Raw genomic sequence first — 17746 nt, 5'->3', positions numbered from 1 at the left:
TAACCCCTGCAACCCTAATGTGAGGTATGGAGTAGGTAATCGAATGGATGACAAACTGGAGTGGAGGCGGGGATGACCAACGCAAGAGTGGCGGGCTCTTGCGTGATCGCCTCCTTAGCGTGATCTCCCCCGAACTGCTAATCTTGACCTCCCCTGAGATCAACGTCCACGCGTCTGCCATACCGCTATTTTAGGACTCAGGGATGAAACGGCGGTGAAATATGTTTGATGTATCAAATTGATATTCTTCAATTCCCTATTCGAGGATGATGGCAAATCTCGCCTTCAACGTCAGCGCAATGGCGTGATTCTGAATTCCGGGGAAGCGGGTCTTTCGTCATTTCCAAAAGAGAGGAATTCGTGATCTCGACGATTCCCCATTTGCCCTTGGGTGATTGTGTAGCAGGATGGCGCAATTGCTTGCCTTGAGTCATCGTGGATCTATATAAATGTTAACCATTGCTCTTCTTCTTGGAACTATTCAAACCTTGTTTTAGACTCCATTGTATACCTTCACACATCTATACATTGCATTATCCTACACCTGTATAGAACTTCACAATGGCGCCATCTCTCATTGAGCCCGTTGTCGCCCCAACAACACACTTCACAGTGAAGGCCCCGAAGAAGGACCTGGCCGACAACAAATTCGGATACCAGCCCGGCCGCACACAAGTCAAAACCCACGACAACTATGCATACGAAGACTTCCTTCCAAGATTCCCAGACGTCCACTGGCCAGCCCTAGAGGAAACACCCTACGAAGACAAAGGCCTGCGAGGAGATCCCAAATTCCGCAATCTCCTCCGAGACGCCACAGGCGTCTTCGACCACAACCCCAAAATCGGCACAGAAGTCCAAGGAGTAGACCTCTCAAAACTGGACAACGCCCAGCGAGACGATCTAGCTCGCCTAATCGCATACAGAGGCGTCGTCTTCTTCCGAAACCAAAAGAACTTTGACATCAACGCCCAGCGCGATCTAGGCCGCTACCTAGGAAAACTACATAAACACGCCACAACCTCAGTCCCACGCAAACCAGGTCTAGAAGACGTCCACGTCGTCTACACAGGCGATAACTCAGGGGACAACCGCGCCCTCTTCACACCAAGCTTCCTCTGGCATTCAGACGTCACCTACGAACTCCAGCCTCCATCTTATACATCCCTCAAACTCCTCACCGGCCCCCCACGCGGCGGAGGCGGCGATACCCTCTGGTCAAGCCAATACGCAGCCTACGACGTCCTCTCATCTCACATGCAAACCTACCTCAAGGGCCTGACAGCTCTGCATTCGGCAAACATGCAAGCAAATGATTCCAAGGCTCTCGGCCGCCCAGTTCGTCGGGATCCGGTTACAACCGAACATCCCCTGATTCGAACGAACCCGGTAACGGGCTGGAACGGACTGTTCTTTAACCCCGGCTTTGTGACGAAGATTATTGGGATACCGTCTGCGGAGAGCGATATCATTATCAAATACCTCACCGATGTCATTGCCACCACGCAAGAAATGCATGCTCGATTCTCGTGGGGCGAGGATGATGTTGCGATTTGGGATAATCGGTCTACGAATCATAGTGCTTCGTATGGTTTCACTCCGCACCGCCGTCATGCTGTCCGGGTTGCTTGTCATGCTGAGAGGCCTGTTCTTGAGGAATCTGGGAAGTCTCAGGAGGATGAGTTGAATGCGCTTTATGGATTGCCAGTTGTTAATAAGGATGGGTCGAGGCAGTCGAATTATAATGATTAAGCATGGGCTTTTCGGGGTGTTGGTATTATTGGTTCGATTCATGGAGTTGGCTTAGCGGTTAATCTTATTCCTACACACAAGTATGAGCAGAGTGCGCCAAAAACCACAATTGCTGGAAACGGACCTATCTAGACCTCTGCTAGGCCTATCCAGTATAGACTATGACTGAGTGATAAGGGAGACAACACATATTGTGTGGATCACATCTCGGTCCCAGACCTGACAGCGGCTCTGACCGGCCAGGATGCCGTGGTCTCGGTCCTGATAACCAGTGCCATGGAGACACAGATCTCGCTGATTGAGGCCTCAGTGAAAGCTGGAGTGAGGAGGTTCCTTCCCTCCGAGTTCTGTGCGAACATTAGCAATCCCAAGGCGGCCAGTTTGCCTGTCTACCACTCCAAGCTCGCGATACACGAGGTCGTCTAGCAACAGGCTCGGGACTATCCCTATTTCACATATACTTTAATTCGCAACGGGCCTTTCCTTGACTGGAGTCTGGCCTACGGCTTCTTTTTCAGCCTCAACGGAGGATTTACGACGGTGGGGCCCGTCCGTTCAGTACAACCACCTTGGCCACGATCGGCCGGGCCGTGGTGAAGGTCCTGCGTCACTTGAAGGAGACGCGAAATAGATCTGTATTTATTCAAGACCTCGTCACCACCCAGCAAAGGATGCTGGCCATTGCCCAGAAGGTTACATCGGATCGCAAATGGACGCCAACAGATGTGAGCACGGCCGACATGGAGAACATGGCGCGGGACAAATACGCCAACGGGATGAACGATCTGACAGCCTCAATGGGATTCTTTTGCCGCTCAGTCTTTGGGAAGGGGTACGGAGGAGAGTTCCAGGAGGTGGACAATACATTACTCGGCATATCGTTGAAGACGGATGCTGATCTGGAGGAATTGATCCGGGGAGTTCTTTCCGATGGCCACTAGTGCTCAATTCAGCCATCTGTTGGCCTGGGTTGTATGATCAAACTGCTCGCTCCATACGCTCCATAGAATCATTGTTTCTTGTCTTCAATATCTAACGTATTCGGTAAGTGAGTAGCGCATGCAAGCGAGTCTGCCAGTGATGTTTCCTTATGACAATGAGCCTCTACCCCTGAAGTCCTTGAAAATTGGCTCATCTTGTCTATCGCCGTGTTTTGCCGCGCTTCCCTCCTGCGTCTGATGGACCTGCAACGCCTGCATTGCCTCCCGTATCCCCCTTGTGACACGAACCAACTCGTCTTCCAGGTGACTGGCTCAAGATGATATACCGCCAAGTTCGTCTTGAAGCCGAAGGATTTCTGCCTACATCTCGTTCTTTTCGCTGAGAGAGTCCTCTAGATACATACGGGTGCGGTTAAGCTCGCCGCTTATTTCACGGTTAGGGCATTCCAATTCGCAGATCTTTGCCATTCCACTTTCTTTTTCGTCGCTCCGGGCCAGTTGCATCTTGTGTCCATCATTAGCGCTGTGCAGGTCCTAGAGGTGGTTTAATAGATCGGAATGCTCACCTCTTCTTTTAGCAGGTGGTCCCGTTCGGATTGGGCAAACTATAGCGTCTACGGAGTAACTGCGGTCATCAAAAGACTCATATCCCTTGTGTACAAATGGGCGAGTAGATTCGAGAGGAGATGATCATGTCTGCAATTATCGACAACCAAACAGGAAAGTCGCAGTTTAAATTTAAAAGTACATTGGGACAAAGACATGCAAGACCCTAGGCCAATCCAGCGCTTCAAAAACTCATGTATGCAAAGTAGGAAAAAGGGCACCAGAACCAAGATACAAAATCAGACGACAAATGACATATCATCACGATTCGCATCCACATCACGGCTTCCAAGTTGTTATGGTATCTTTTTTTGTATGTTTTGGAATGGTCGAGCTCGTGCCGTCACGTCTTGGTATAATACACGCCGAGTCATAATCAACCATCCACGTGTCCACATTTTACAGTAGAGCAGTGCGATGAATCAATTAGACAGTCGACAGGTGGGAAATTGCATGGCACGAGTGAGGTATCGAGTCAATAGATACGTGAGTAAAGCGTTTAATCGCGGATCTTGGCGAGGATGCTAAAAAGGGTGTCAGTCAATCACAAGATAAAGAAGCAACTGCCTATTCCATGGACACATGCAGGCAAAGGGATACAGGGATAGAACGTACTCGTGGTCACGGAAGAGAGTGTACTCCTCCTCACCAACCTTGATGGCATTGCCACCGAACTGGGGAATGAGGACCTTGTCACCGGCAGCGACGCCCATGGGGAGACGCTTGCCGTCCTTGTCGAGGAGACCGGGGCCAACAGCGAGGACCTGGGCCTCATTCTGCTCCTTGACGGCGGCCTCGGGGAGGAAGATGCCGGAGGCGGTCTTGGCCTCGGGCTTGATGCGCTGGACCAGGACGCGGTCCAGAAGGGGGGCGAGGCTCTTAATGTTGCGGAGGACAGACTGGAAGATTGGTTAGTATGTGTGTTTATTGCAGTGAATGAGTGATTGATGTGGTCCAGCGCATTGCGCATGCGCGTGATGGGTGTCGGGTGGTTCGGCTTGGGAGAAAAGTTCGGCGTGGAAGGGAGTCCAGCTTGTTTGCTTTGGGGCCTTTGGGGGTTTCGAGGAGTGTAGATGAGTGGCAGAGGTGATTTTGGATGTTAGACGTACCATTGTGAAGGATGATTGGATTTCCTGAAGTGATCGGAGTTGAGGTGGATGGAGAAGGGAAGAGGATGGAACTCGTCCGGGGAGAGAAGATCTGACTGGAGAAATTTCCAGAATGCCAAGACTTGAGCTACTCCCGAGGGTCGGGTTACCGGCTCCGTATACTCTTCACTTTGGTTTTTCTTACATTGTTTATCCTTTAGGTACTTTACAGGTCTTCAATTTACACTGCAATTTGGTTACTCTCAAAGCTAACATAGGCTGGACAATTGTCATTTTTCATTGTTACTGATTCCCTTGTATGCATCAAACGCCGCAATATCCGATCCTCAAAGGTCAACCAAAGCTACCGTCATGAAAAAGCAGACTCAGATCAAGACTACCACCTGCGCCCCCGTCCTCGTCCCCCGTAGCCACCGCGTTGATCGTATCCACCATAGCCCAGTTGACCCTGACCACCTTGACCAAAGCCTTGTCCTTGGGGTTGACCACCGAAGCCAGGTTGGCTCGGCTGTCCACCACCGGGAACCATGGCCTGCGCATGCTGCATGAAAGCCATTGGATCCATAGAAGACGGGTCCAGGCCCTGGGCCATCATGTTGGCCAACATACCCTGCATCATATCGGGGTTCATATCTGGCATACCGCCGGGCATGCCAGACATAGGCGGAGCGGCAGCGGGAGCAGCAGTAGGTCCTGGGGGTGCACCAGGCATTGGGGGCATGCCCATAGTCATGAAAGCCTGCATATCGTCCATCTGTCGTTTCTGGCTGCCAACCTCCTGTCGAACACCTTGCTGCTTGAGACAATAGCCTGCCCATGTAAACTCGTCGAAGCCGTAGTTAAAGTAATCTGACAGATCTGATCCAGGCCGGCGCCAGGGCTTGTCGTCGGACGGGAAATCGGCATCCATGTCCGTGGACATGATCGGCTTGCCTGTCGTCGGGTGAATGGGGTTCGCGTTGACGTCGATGTTCGAGCTGTGAATGGCTGGGTAGGCAGAGCCTGGCTTTTGGTCGGAGGGAGGTTTTACTGCAGCCGGTTGGCCGATGACTGGGGTTGAGGTCTCGTATCGGGGTGTTGCTGATGGAGTCCCTGCCTTGGATATCATCGACGAGTCGGCCGAGCCGGGCCTTTGTGATTCTTGTCGTAAGCTTGCGTGGCGTGGGTGAGAGCTAGCTTGAAATTAGTGACTTCCTGGAGCGCGACATGATAACTTACGCTTCTGGCGCTGGTGCGTCTGCAGGTGCCTCTGTGATGATGTTGAAGTCGTCCTGGATGGCGTTAGTACTGGTTGTAATCGGGAAGACAGGCGGTCATTACATCGTCGTCCTCTTCGACCTCTATCTCCTCCTCGTCGTCCATATCATTGCTCTCCTGCGGTTGGCCTGGAGCTGCATTTTGTGCGTGGTTCTGCGATTGCGTGACTGGCACTGCATCCACGGGGTCATAAAAGTCGTCTTCTTCTTCGTCCATTGTCTCTGGATTCAATCTTAACAAATTGCCCAGAAAGTTGCCTCAAAGAAGATCGAGATTGAGCTCAAGTTGCGCGCGAGCCGGGTTTGTCTTGTTTGCAGTGATGTATGCGAGTTGATCAGCTCTATCATGCAGCACCGCAACGCCGTGAGACAGTGAAATCGATATGAGTGAGTTCAGCTTTGATTGTGGATAGAACTTGAGGTATCTATCTATAATTATTGTGGCTAGAACCGCATGATCTTGTCAAACATCGATGCGCCAAATTCAAGGTCACGTGTCAGCTCCAAAGATGTCAAATGACGGAGCTTCACAAAGTTGATTTCTCCAACTTCGTTGCCAAATCCAGCTGTCAAGCTATCATACACCATGGCAGAAGAAGAAAATAGTGAAACTTCGACCCCACGGTCCTTCACGGGCCAGACCGTCTCCGCGGAAGAAATGCTCAAGTCGCAAACTGTCGGTCTCGTCCATCTCTCCGACTTTCGCAAGCGGCGCGCAGAGGTCTTGGAGCAAAAAGAGCGCGAGGCACATGACAAGTCCCTAGGGCTACTGGCATCCGGTAATTCAAGAAGCGCGACTCCATCTACAGGCGAAGTGACTGACGGGTAGGTTAAGGACTACTCCAATTTCCATTCTCATGAGCTGACCGCAGCGCAACAGATCAACGCCTCCTCAGAGTGACGGTCCCCCGAAGAGAAAGAAGAAGAAGGCCCTCGCCAAAAGCAAGCTATCATTCGGCGACGATCAGGATGATACTGGGGAAGAATCCGCCGCAACGCCACGCGATTCAAGCGTCTCACGGTCCGGTTCGAAAACACCCGCCGAGGATAGCGCGACTCGTCGTATGAAAGCAAATCCCAATGCACCTCCCCCGCCGAAGGCTTTGACCAAGGCATCTCTGGAAGCTGAAGCGCAGGCCCGCGACGTTCTCCGCAAAGAGTTCCTTGCCATGCAAGAAGCTGTCAAGAATACCGAAATCTTGATTCCGTTTGTGTTCTACGACGGAACGAGTATACCTGCAGGATCAGTCAAAGTGAAGAAAGGCGACCCCGTTTGGTTGTTTTTGGACCGTTGTCGAAAAGTCGGTGCAGAGTTGGGCGTGCGCGGTGCAAATGGCGCATCAAAGGCAAAGAAGGACAATCGTCGAGAGTGGGCACGAGTTAGTGTCGACGACTTGATGCTTGTCAAGGGGGATATCATCGTTCCGCATGTGAGTCCATACGCCAATCTATCTTCATTCGAGCATTCTCTAACATTGACGCAGCATTACGAATTCTATTATTTCATTGCCAATCGTATTCCTAGTCTTTCGCGCGCTGGTGGCTTGCTGTTCGATTACTCCAACAAGCCTCCAGTGGTTAACCCAACAGACCCTAGTGATGATCAACTAGAAGGCGCCGACAAAGACTTTTCTGAGACCAAAGTCGTAGATCGACGGTGGTACGAGAAGAATAAACACATATACCCGGCCAGTCTATGGCATGAGTATGAGCCTGGGAAAGAATTCGAAGAGAAGATGACCTCTACAAGGCGCGATGCACAAGGAAATACTTTCTTCTTCTAACTTCAAAGACACATATGAAAAAATCACGATGTAATAGACAAATACCAAATGAAATCAAATATTTAATATTATCATGTTCCCTGGAGTTGACTAACTGTAATTCGGATATCTAGTGACTTGCACCTCTTGCCATCTCAGCGACTGCACCCCACAACGACGACATAATGGATTTCTCCTTGAAATGCAATTCTTTGAAATGTCGGGCAGAATTGAAAGAAAAAGCCGTGGTGACAACTTGCTCGTAGGAATCCCTGTTCTGACAACTGATGAAGCACTGACGAATCTAGTCATATTTTCTGCCATGACTGCGCAGAAAGCCTCGGGCTTTCCCATCCAACAACTAGCAATCGGAGTTGTCCTGCTTGCCAGACCGTGCTTCTGAATCCTGATGACGCTGTTTCGACTGTTCTCAATCCAACGGAGGATTACAAGACGAGCGTGCTGAGTGGATTGGATCCGAACACAATCATGGAATGTGCAGGTCGTGCATTAGGATTTTGGGCATATCAAAGCACACAGGAGACGTGGGTTTCTTGCTTCCTGTCCTGTGGTTATGGCTAACTATTTTCAGCTTCTATCAGGAGTTCCGGGCAAAGACACTCGCAGAGAAGTATGCCAACCTCAACACACAGATGGACAACGTCATCCACAATGCCAACACAGAGATCTTATCTCTTCAGAACAAGCTGTCTGGTCAGTACAGGCAAGTCTCATGTTGCTCGGCTTAAGCTAAATTGTCATTTTCAGGCATGCAATCAGCCCAGGAAGATCTCCAAAAGAAAAACCAGGAACTGAATGATCTATACCGAGACAAGAACAACAAGCTCTCACAAATGACAAATCTGTACAACCTCCTCAAAGCACGAGCTATGCGGTCCCGCATGCAAACAGGTGTTTCGGACACGGTCTCCCAAGCTATTAACTCGCTTCCGTCAATGAATGCTCCTCCTTTTATCTCTGTTGCACGGTCTGTCATGTCGCCAGTACTTCCAAAGCAGGCATCGCGACACCTTCAAGCTCAATCGTTTCCTGTTGACACTGAAGGAGGTGAGCAGTTGCATCGACACCAGCGAAGTGGCACCGGCAGTTCCAAGAGGGCAAGAACAAAGACACCGAAAAGTGTGCCGATGTTACCTCCAGCACGGCCAAGCTGGAATAGGCGCTCCAGTATGTATTAGAGACGGGGGTATAGTATTCAAGGCTGACATGATTGCATAGTCCAAGATTCTGATCACAACCCGCAGCACCGTACCCGTCTCCCGCGTCTTTCCAGGACGCCGACAATGGTGTCTGAGTTTCCACCTAGTGATGCCATCATGCAACGATTTGGGAAGTGAGCTTCTTTGTTTGACATGCTTATATTTGAGCGCTTATTTTGCAACGGCGTTTTTGATAGATGTCTATTTTACGCCTTTGAAAAGCTCGGAGATTTCGAAACGCAATGTATCTGGGCAAATCGTTTGTGCTGACATTCTTCGTAAAGACAAACTCCAAACCCATGCTTCTTTATTACAATTATGTCGGTTTATCCATTACTATTACGTTAGCCTCATACTGTCTCGATTATATCTATCAATATACAATGGAAGAGCAGATAGGCAGCCTCGCGCCTCCTTAACTCGCATGACAAGACTTAGGATTCATTGACTTAGGTTGAGGTCCAATCATGCTTGTATAACAATGTCTTCTCTAAACCTAAATGTAACTAACTGGCCAATCTTTGGTCTATAGGTCTGTTGACAGGGCTATGAAGTACGTATTAGATAAAATCTTCGCGGGCTTCGAAGTCAGTGTATCATTTCATGCAATATTTGTGCCCTCACTTGGCCTCTCGGCTTTTGCTCCATTTTTCACAGCAGGTGGGCGCGTGAAAAGCCGTATAGGAATTGTTAAGTAGTTCTAAACTGAAGTCTAATTTTCCAGTCCCGCATACTTATATCAACCACTTCGTTCTATAGACAATGAAAGCTATCCACATGTCGACTGAATCCTCAACCAGGATTCAGAAAATCCCGAATGTTTACAACAACTGCCTTTATAGCTCAACCTCAAAGACAATTTTAAGGAAAGCGGCACCAACGCCCACAATTCCTACCAAAGCAGGAAGGCCTATCCAGTCTGCAACATTAAATGGTACCAGCAGACCTTGAGCTTCCGGCCGCTGCATAGGCACAAAGTAGCGGGTCGACATAACACCAATCCACCCCATAGTCCAGACAAATCCAACAGCTCTTTGCCAGATAGGAGGCGGGCCATCAGACTCCTTGGCTTGAGGATACATACTTTTCCACATTGCCTTGACACCATCCTCGATCATGAAGCCCAAAACGAAAGAGAGGAAGTAGAACATGGCTCCAGACTCCTGGGCTGGAATGCAACCCACGACATCGAGAACGAAATGCAAAAGGCCCGAGAAGAAGAAAACGATAAAGACGTTGGTGTATCGTTCAATCAGCGATGATCTAGGCAGGCAGAGCACATCTCGCGCAATGAAGTTGCTAAGTGAGGTGAAAGGCTGTCGAAGCAATTGATGCCAGAACTTTCTATAAGATAACTGTTAGAGAAGCCACAATGCGCACGACGAGAGATAGATACTAACCCCCAGTAATTCCGCAGAGAGTAAGAAACGGCCATGGTTCCAAAAGTAGGTGGAGCATCGGCAGGAGAATCAGTTCCCAAGGCGACCGAAAGAATTGCACAAATGCGAGCATTAAGGTCGATGAGGATCCGCCCTGCAACGAACCATCCGATGAGATTCGAAATAATTCGTTCAATCCATTGGTCCATAGGGACGAACCAGTCAACCTCGAAAGAAACGGGAACGGGCTTGCTCAAAGCTTCCTGAGCAGCTAGTTTTCCGAACATGCTCAGTGTGAGGTACTGCCATACAGCAATTGAAGTTTCGCGAACCAAGAAGCGACCTCGAGGGGTGATCTTCGGGTCACGTTTGGCGTAGTAGGCTGGTGGGCCAGGTACATTCTTGACTTGGCGAGGTGTATTGATTGCGCGGGTCAGCATCATCACGCGAATAGCCTCATATAAACGAGCGAAAAAGCCCTTTTTGGTGCCATCGGCATTGACGAAGTCGCTGCTATCCTTGGGGTTGACGAGCAAGAAGTTGGTGGCTGAAAGGATAGAAATGAACAAAAAGCCAACAAAGTTCTGATGCAAGGGTGTTGGGTTCGGCTTTGGGTGTAAGTCTTGGTTTAAGACCAAGATCATACAAGGAATAGCTAGATAGCGAAGAATTGATCCTTTTGTTGTGCTGGCGAGGAGGATTGTGGGGATCAGCAGCTGGAGAGCGCACAGGCCCAACTGCCCTGCATGGTATTCATTCATGGCTAGACTGTAAGCACTGAAGTTGAGGAAGGCAGCAGACTATAAGTAATGAGTTCTGCACGGTCCTGTGAAAAAAAAAAAAAAGGAGCCTTGCTCGGGGATCTGCGTCGGGTGGCTCCACCGAATCGCACATTTTTGTCTATACTCCACCCCCTTTTACATATAGAATAGAAAGTGGAGTTTAGCATTGCAATCGAGATCGCTGTGTTCGAAAAACGTAGACCAATCAAATGGCAGATAATTGTGCGAAAATACTCTCTTTGGTGCGATTCTGCGATGTTTTTGGCCCCGATTCACGCGATGCGGTCAGCATCGCGATTTGCTTATAGTTTAAAGACTGGCCAATTAGCTGCAGTCACCTTTGATAAAGACCTTGTGATACATGCATGATTGGACCTAATCTCAACTCAATGATCCATCAACTACCGTAAATACGAATGTTTCCATATATCAGACTAGCGTCAGCACAGTCTTGTGCAGTGTGCCGTCAGCTCGAAAGTTATTATACCGCCTGTGTACTGGTGACATTGTCGATTCTAGGCATTTTCAATATGGTACTACCACGTAATCTTCCGACTTTGAAGCATATGCAATGCAGTCTTGACTAGAATTGAACGCTAGGCTCACCATTGATAAAATAACCCTACTATATCCTGTCATTTTTTGGCCCCCCTTTTTACGAGTTCTCGAGTGCTTTGGGTTGATCTCTAGATTATACATATATAAAGGCAAGAGGTGTAGAATTTACTAGCATCTGTCACAATTATAAGTGGTAGACGAGGTATATTCAATACCTCCTTTGAATAATGTCTTTCCTACCTTCACTGCCATCAATGTTTATTTTAGTGCTGGATTCAATCAGTTTAAACACCAAATTATTAGGCTATATCATGAACCCTGTTGTACGAACAATGACTATTATGAGAAACCGATTGCTCGACAAGAATTCAATCCCCTAAGGCATGGCTCATCAAGACTGTGGTCTTTCAACAACCCACACCCCAGCCTCCGGATCATATTGCAGGAGGTACAAGACCTCCTCACTACCATTGTATTCATGAACAAGCTCAAGGTTCGGCTCGTTATAATGACCCATGAACTCAAGATCAAACTTCAACTGTGCACCCATCTGCAGCGATTCACGCATGCAAATAACGTACGGTTCCGCCCGTGCCACACGTCTACTCCCCTCGAGTCGAATCGCCTGAAGAAAGGTTACAGGAGTCCCATCACTATCAACGCCGGTAACCGTAATGCGGTGTCTATCCTCAGACTGGGTCTCCACATTGACAACAAGACGCCGTCTCAAAATAAACGGAGGAATAGACAGACCTAATTTCTCCATAACTTTTGCCATTAAAATGTCAGCTTCGGAGAATACCCGAATATCAGCCAATCCATCAATAGGTGTCTCTTGTAGATTGCAAATAGCCAGCGTAGCACCCTTCCTCTGCCCAACAATTTCCGGAATGCCGTTCGCCGGGGTAACAGTCAACGAAGATCCCAAGACAAGACACAAATCCGCCATTTGGGCATTTTCTCGCCCGAGGTTCAAGTCTCGGGCAGGTAATTGCTCGTCGAAGTTGACAATACTATCCAACAGGGTTCCACCACAGCGGGCGCATTTTCGACCTGTGCGGTGGTCATGGTCACCCCTTTCGTAGGTTGAGACAGCGCGGAAATCTAGCATATGTGAGAAACATTTCAGGTCATTGTGATACCTTTGGTTGCCTTACCTCTCATATACTCCTTATCGCAGTCCTTGCAATATTCACGGTTGCTGTTCCCGTGTAATTCGGATATCATCTCCTGTAAGACGTAGACACCTTTGTGAGAAGTGTCTGATGATGAGATAAGATGAAATGCTTACGGGCAAAATCCCACTGCGTCTGTGAAGTCCATCACAGTTCTGGCTAATAAGATGTTTCAGGATACCACGATTCTGCAATTCAACCAGTGCCATATGTGACAGGGTAGGAATAGCCTGGAGGGTGTTGGCATGCTTTGTGCGTGGTTTACCCTGGGCTCTTAGGGTCCAGTTGCCATCAGGGCCGCGGAAGTCAGGGATCCCTATATCACTGAGTCAGTGCAAAAATCTAGTATTCGTATTCAGCGGTTTTTTTACCAGCTGACGTGGAGACACCGGCACCAGTAAAGACAATGAAGTGTTTACTCTTGCGGATTTGGTTGACCAATGCCTCGGCTTTCTTCACGACTTGGGATGGTGACTCGCGACACTCTTTGAGAGCAACTTTAGGCGCACTGGCCATTTTGTTCTTGGGGTGTGAAGGTGAAATTCGACTGAGGACAGGAGTAAACAACAATGGAATGTGGGGGAGATGCGGCTCTGTTCTGCCAAGATCCACCAAACTCAATTAGGCGAAGCCAAGCTTGTCTCGATTGAGAATACTATATACTGGAGGTTGATTGATATCTTGTAACATGGAAAGCTTTGGTGGCTTTTCTCTGTTCTTCTGCGCGACCGATGAAAGCAGATGGAGATGAACATATACGACATTCAATGATTGAAGAATTATCAGTGAGCCAGCCAAGGTCACGATAGGGGAGACCCCTTCTTAGCTTCTTCGAGTACTTCATCGAATTCCCATTTGAAGACTACATCATTGGAAATGGTAGCAAGCTAGGTCATAGTTTAGTTTATCTCAATTGTCTAGTACCGTAGAAGAGCCAGTCTGGCTCAACTTGTTACAAGATTGCGTGCTGTGAGTTGTGAGTAGGGCCTGAAGGAACATTGCAAAGGGGCCCAACCTAGAATACGTAAGAATGCGATGCTGGTTTGGACTCCAGATTCTTGCTCAGGTCTATCCAGAAACTTTTGCGATCCACCAAGTCGAAGCAATAGTAATCCAGCTTTTTCACGATCTAACTCCATGGGTAGTTGTTCTTGAACCCATACGTTGAAGTGGTCACGAATCTGATAGGATGTAGCTCTGTTGAATTTCGAGATATCGTCATTGATGATTAGCTGATGATATGGTAGAAGATGCTTTATCTCGCTGACTTCAAGACTGCTTTTGATCTCTTCCTCGATATGTTGGAGTAGACAACTCCAGGCACTCTCGTCCTTGTAAGAACAGCGGTAGATCGCGAATCCCCCGGGGATATCTGGCTTTTTGGTGCGCTAATTGGAGCGTGAGGCAGCGAGTTGCGCATAAGAGTCCAACATCTTGCGCGTCTGCTGATATGGAGTTCTAGTGATTCGCCGAAGGCTCGGTAGAGAGCTTCGTGGTAGACAGCGCTGAGGCAATGCAGAGGTGATACGACCGAGGACAGGTATTATTAGTGACATGGAGCCTGTTCAAGATCCAAAAGGGTTGAATATTTGTGGTTCCCTCAGTCATTCTTGAGCGTTGTAAAAAAGGAGACTTAAAACCGGCCACCGAGAAGGATTTCCTGTCCTAATGTCACATGACCTAATAGGGGCTGCTTTTGAGACTTCTCTTGTTTGAGGAAAGTAGTTCTATTGCAATTTGGCTTCTAATGGTCTTGAAACGACAAGAGGTGCAGCGCTCGAGGCAGTTTTATAGCTTCGGGGCATGAAAAGTACGGTTACAGCAAGAAAATCTACACTTCCAATTTTTTAATTCCGAGACTTCACAATTTGAATGCGAACTGGTCGACAGCTTTTTCCAGCTGTTCTGCTTCATAGATCACCTTTGAGACGGTATCAACGGAGGTGCTACCCAAAGGAAACTTCGGGTGAATCAAGCCGATTCTGGTCGTATGGAAATTCTGTTGAATGCTTCACGATTTAGTCATAGAAAGCAGGCTCAAATTCCTTCCAAATGGCGAGGATACCCTTCAGCTCCGGCATATATTTGTCGTCATATTCAAATTCCTTTTTCTGTCTCCTCAAAATCCTGCGGAGAATTGATATCGCCAGCGACGACAGTAGCGCCGTTCTTAAGGCATAGTTCCACAGTAGCCTTTCCGATACCAGAAGCGCCGCCTAATTATGTTCGAGTTTGGACTGCTGCATAGGAGCATAGTTTAAATACCCGTAATCAAGACAACTTTGTCTTGGAGGCTCAAGGAATCATCTGAAATTTGGAAGGTCGCCGTGATTGGATGTTTGATACGAGAAAACGGGCGCGCAGGAGTTTATGCACTTTCTACGGCTTTAAATTAACGGCGAAGACCGAGGCTGAAATAAGGAGGAGCTGATGCCTAGGTAGTTCATCATGTGCGTACCCGCAGATCGAGGACTGTCTCAGACCCCGACTCAACCTTAACCCCAACTGTAAGTCATCGTCGATGCCCCTATTGGCTTGGCATCCGTGTTAGATGCGGGCCGGTGAGGTACAAACTGAGTAGGCAAAGGTGGATCAATACCAGGAATGAAGATATATTCGTTGTCCTCATCACCAGGGCCTCAATCTCTTCCTCGCAGGTTGAGTCCTGGCAGTGAATGAGTTCAACATTGTCGCTGATTTCATCTTCAGTCAGACGACGTGTGGTGTTCTCGCCGCTGACTGCAAAGCCATCCTCGATTATCTGAATGATCTCATCATCTTCGAGTTCGTTGCGTCGTCGAATCTGAGTAGCTCGCAAGATACTGAGTAACCTCCGGTTTTTGGTTATCGTACCACATGTCGTTGGTCAACAAAGGAAAGCCAGGGCCGTCAGGCGCAATGAAACTCGGCCAACAAGGCATCTCCCTAAGACCCCAATCATTGGCTTTGCTGGGTGTGAGAGCACCATCCCAATTGTAGGCCATCGTGAAGACAACACGAGTAAAGATACCCCTGTAATGGGTGATGTGGGGTTATTTACCCCCTTTGGGCTTCCCATTCACATTCGCTAGTGTCGCATTCAGCTTATCTGTAGCTTTGTCAATTTTACCACTTATGCCGCTGATTGTGCCCCTCCTCCTCCTCCTCCACCACCACCACCAATGCCTGAAGATCCAAGCTCGAAAGTCTCGCCGTTCGTCATGAAGCTGAGGTCTGCTCCGCCTGGCTATTTCTTCCGACCCGAAAGGCCACCACCTCATACTGATCCATTCGTTGCACCCACCGGGCCTTATTTCTTCTACGGCACCCTGTCTGATCCCGCTATGCTCCGCGATGTCCTTAGCTTAGAAACTGTGCCACAACTTCGACCCGCCACCATTACAGGCTACGAATGCAAGCTATGGGGCCAGTATCCAGCTCTCCTAGATGCCCCAGGAAACGTTGTTCATGGGGCTGTCTATCATGTCGAGACAGAAGAGCATGGGGAGAGGCTTGCCAGCTATGAAACGGACAATTATCGGGCCGATCCGTGTCGCATCAAATATGCAGACGGGAATGAGCCTGTGGATGGCTTTGGTTATGTTTTTAACTTTGTCGGCAATATCAAAGACTTGAGTGACGGCATCTTTGATCTAGGGACCTGGCTAAGGAGCGTGAAGAGGGTAGCTGACGACTCATCAGATGTTAAGTAGTTGCAGACAAGAAAGGCATGTATCTTGGCTCCCGGTAGTAAGAAGTACAATGTTATCGTGAGACAACATGTTTGTGAACCTCCTCCTGACTCGTTCCTTTCTAATGGCCTAGCTCGAGAACGATTCTCGGCCCCGGCTTCTGTTTGAAGGCGTTGCCTTCATGTAAATTTCTCCATGAAGCCTAATGCTCGCGAATATTCAGAGCGATTCAACTCCACTTCTACCCAATCGATCGTTTCCAATGACCAAACCGATGAGTGTGGGCTTGGCTCATCTGCTGCAGCTGGTATCTCACTCTAGGAGATATACATGAGAACCGTTCGATGAACAGCCCATATCCAGACGATGCTGTAAAAAAAATTGTCAATCCAAGAGAGCTGAGGCGAAAGGAGGGAGGGCCGGGAGCGCCAATAATGCTGCGAAGCGAAGTGGTTGTCTAATTAAGATTCGTCCGAAGCTCAACGTATAGCGTATAAATATAGCCAGCAGGCGCGATTCTATAACAAGACGCTGCATCTGGTCAGCGCCGCACAGTGCGTCCGAGCAGCAATGGGTGACGGCTCGAATACAGTTCTCATGAGTCTCAGACAAGAATGCAAAGTAACGCGGGCTAAAATGGCCGAGGTGGCTGAGATGTTCAAAGCGGATAGAGAAAACCAGGATGTCGATGATGGAAACTCGTAGAGTCTAACTATATTCGTGAAAGCATTCGAGAATTGTGGATGATGCAATCCGTACTCGAAGGTTCCGACCTAAAGTATGCAAGTACCGCACTTGAATCCGCTGTGCCGTTGATAGACTGTCAATCGGCGGATGGTGATGAACTACAATCTCGCTTTGCGATATACAAAGTCTTGATCGACGACAGCTCCAGCCTTCTGAAATCGGAAAGGAATTGGTGCCAGACTTCGCAGATGCTTGGGAAAGTTTGATAACCTTGGTACGATTAGACTTGCGCATTATACACGGTTAATCTGAACCATGACAGGATGGATGATCTTTGCGGGCCTGTCCTCTCTACCAAGATAAGTGTCTCTTCGGTTTGTGATGCCCCGGAGATAGATAGCCTTGACTTCATTTTGTATTCGTCCATAAAATGGATATTTGGGATGAGAAAGACCAGCTTTGAAATATAATTGAACCTGAGGAGTGGTAAACATAAAGCAATATATGTCTCCTCCCGTCTGGTATCAAACGCCTATTTGAGAGCCAAATGATGGATAGCAGCCGCAAAAGAGATACATAAGCCCCGAAAATGTCCATTACCAAAGACAGCAACGGCTAGGAATTCCTTGAGCAACTCCTATCTTGAATATACAATATAGGTACCGGGGCAGACACCAAAACAACCCGCAGTCACCATATACCAGAACCCCAACAAAGCCAACCACTAAATCAACAGCAAACAACCCCTAAAAAGCAAGCAACTCTCACGCAAAACCCTCCAAATCCTCCTCTTCCCTCCCTGAAACCAAACCATCAAACCTCCCACCTAAGATGTAGAAACAGAAGA

At 48.5% G+C, this 17746-nt stretch overlaps 9 protein-coding genes across 9 annotated transcripts; 4 read left to right on the top strand and 5 right to left on the bottom strand.

Moving 5' to 3' along the window:
* Window positions 1-561: 561 nt before the first annotated feature.
* N7508_010624 (TauD/TfdA dioxygenase family protein) lies at window positions 562-1752 on the top strand (the record flags this gene model as incomplete). The annotated part of the gene is made up of 1 exon (XM_058468684.1): window positions 562-1752. One exon carries the CDS (start codon window positions 562-564, stop codon window positions 1750-1752), a length of 1191 nt encoding a protein of 396 aa, XP_058316530.1.
* Window positions 1753-1834: 82 nt separating this feature from the next.
* Window positions 1835-2693, top strand: N7508_010623 (uncharacterized protein; the record flags this gene model as incomplete). Its single annotated transcript, XM_058468683.1, has 3 exons — window positions 1835-1843; window positions 1930-2172; window positions 2271-2693. The coding sequence occupies 3 exons, from the start codon at window positions 1835-1837 to the stop codon at window positions 2691-2693; spliced, it is 675 nt and encodes a 224-aa protein (XP_058316529.1).
* A 1105-nt stretch (window positions 2694-3798) lies between these two features.
* On the bottom strand, window positions 3799-4411 carry N7508_010622 (co-chaperone GroES family protein; the record flags this gene model as incomplete). The annotated part of the gene is made up of 3 exons (XM_058468682.1): window positions 3799-3823; window positions 3915-4198; window positions 4409-4411. 3 exons carry the CDS (start codon window positions 4409-4411, stop codon window positions 3799-3801), a joined length of 312 nt encoding a protein of 103 aa, XP_058316528.1.
* A 159-nt stretch (window positions 4412-4570) lies between these two features.
* fip1 (cleavage polyadenylation factor subunit FIP1) lies at window positions 4571-5881 on the bottom strand (the record flags this gene model as incomplete). Its single annotated transcript, XM_058468681.1, has 4 exons — window position 4571; window positions 4786-5580; window positions 5627-5679; window positions 5729-5881. Coding segments are annotated over 4 exons (1002 nt in total).
* Window positions 5882-6250: 369 nt separating this feature from the next.
* N7508_010620 (uncharacterized protein) lies at window positions 6251-8785 on the top strand (the record flags this gene model as incomplete). The annotated part of the gene is made up of 6 exons (XM_058468680.1): window positions 6251-6489; window positions 6545-7094; window positions 7149-7324; window positions 8020-8141; window positions 8196-8615; window positions 8667-8785. The coding sequence occupies 6 exons, from the start codon at window positions 6251-6253 to the stop codon at window positions 8783-8785; spliced, it is 1626 nt and encodes a 541-aa protein (XP_058316526.1).
* A 698-nt stretch (window positions 8786-9483) lies between these two features.
* On the bottom strand, window positions 9484-10787 carry N7508_010619 (wax synthase family protein; the record flags this gene model as incomplete). Its single annotated transcript, XM_058468679.1, has 2 exons — window positions 9484-9991; window positions 10048-10787. 2 exons carry the CDS (start codon window positions 10785-10787, stop codon window positions 9484-9486), a joined length of 1248 nt encoding a protein of 415 aa, XP_058316525.1.
* Window positions 10788-11757: 970 nt separating this feature from the next.
* Window positions 11758-13057, bottom strand: N7508_010618 (uncharacterized protein; the record flags this gene model as incomplete). Its single annotated transcript, XM_058468678.1, has 4 exons — window positions 11758-12470; window positions 12524-12596; window positions 12658-12857; window positions 12913-13057. 4 exons carry the CDS (start codon window positions 13055-13057, stop codon window positions 11758-11760), a joined length of 1131 nt encoding a protein of 376 aa, XP_058316524.1.
* A 2011-nt stretch (window positions 13058-15068) lies between these two features.
* On the bottom strand, window positions 15069-15525 carry N7508_010617 (uncharacterized protein; the record flags this gene model as incomplete). Its single annotated transcript, XM_058468677.1, has 2 exons — window positions 15069-15363; window positions 15395-15525. The coding sequence occupies 2 exons, from the start codon at window positions 15523-15525 to the stop codon at window positions 15069-15071; spliced, it is 426 nt and encodes a 141-aa protein (XP_058316523.1).
* A 177-nt stretch (window positions 15526-15702) lies between these two features.
* Window positions 15703-16233, top strand: N7508_010616 (gamma-glutamylcyclotransferase family protein; the record flags this gene model as incomplete). The annotated part of the gene is made up of 1 exon (XM_058468676.1): window positions 15703-16233. The coding sequence occupies one exon, from the start codon at window positions 15703-15705 to the stop codon at window positions 16231-16233; it is 531 nt and encodes a 176-aa protein (XP_058316522.1).
* Window positions 16234-17746: the final 1513 nt, after the last annotated feature.

Source organism: Penicillium antarcticum (assembly GCF_028974205.1).
Source record: "Penicillium antarcticum strain IBT 31339 chromosome Unknown utg000009l_segment0_segment0, whole genome shotgun sequence".
Classification (NCBI taxonomy): Eukaryota; Fungi; Ascomycota; class Eurotiomycetes; order Eurotiales; family Aspergillaceae; genus Penicillium; species Penicillium antarcticum.
This window is presented reverse-complemented; position numbering and strand designations above follow the sequence as displayed.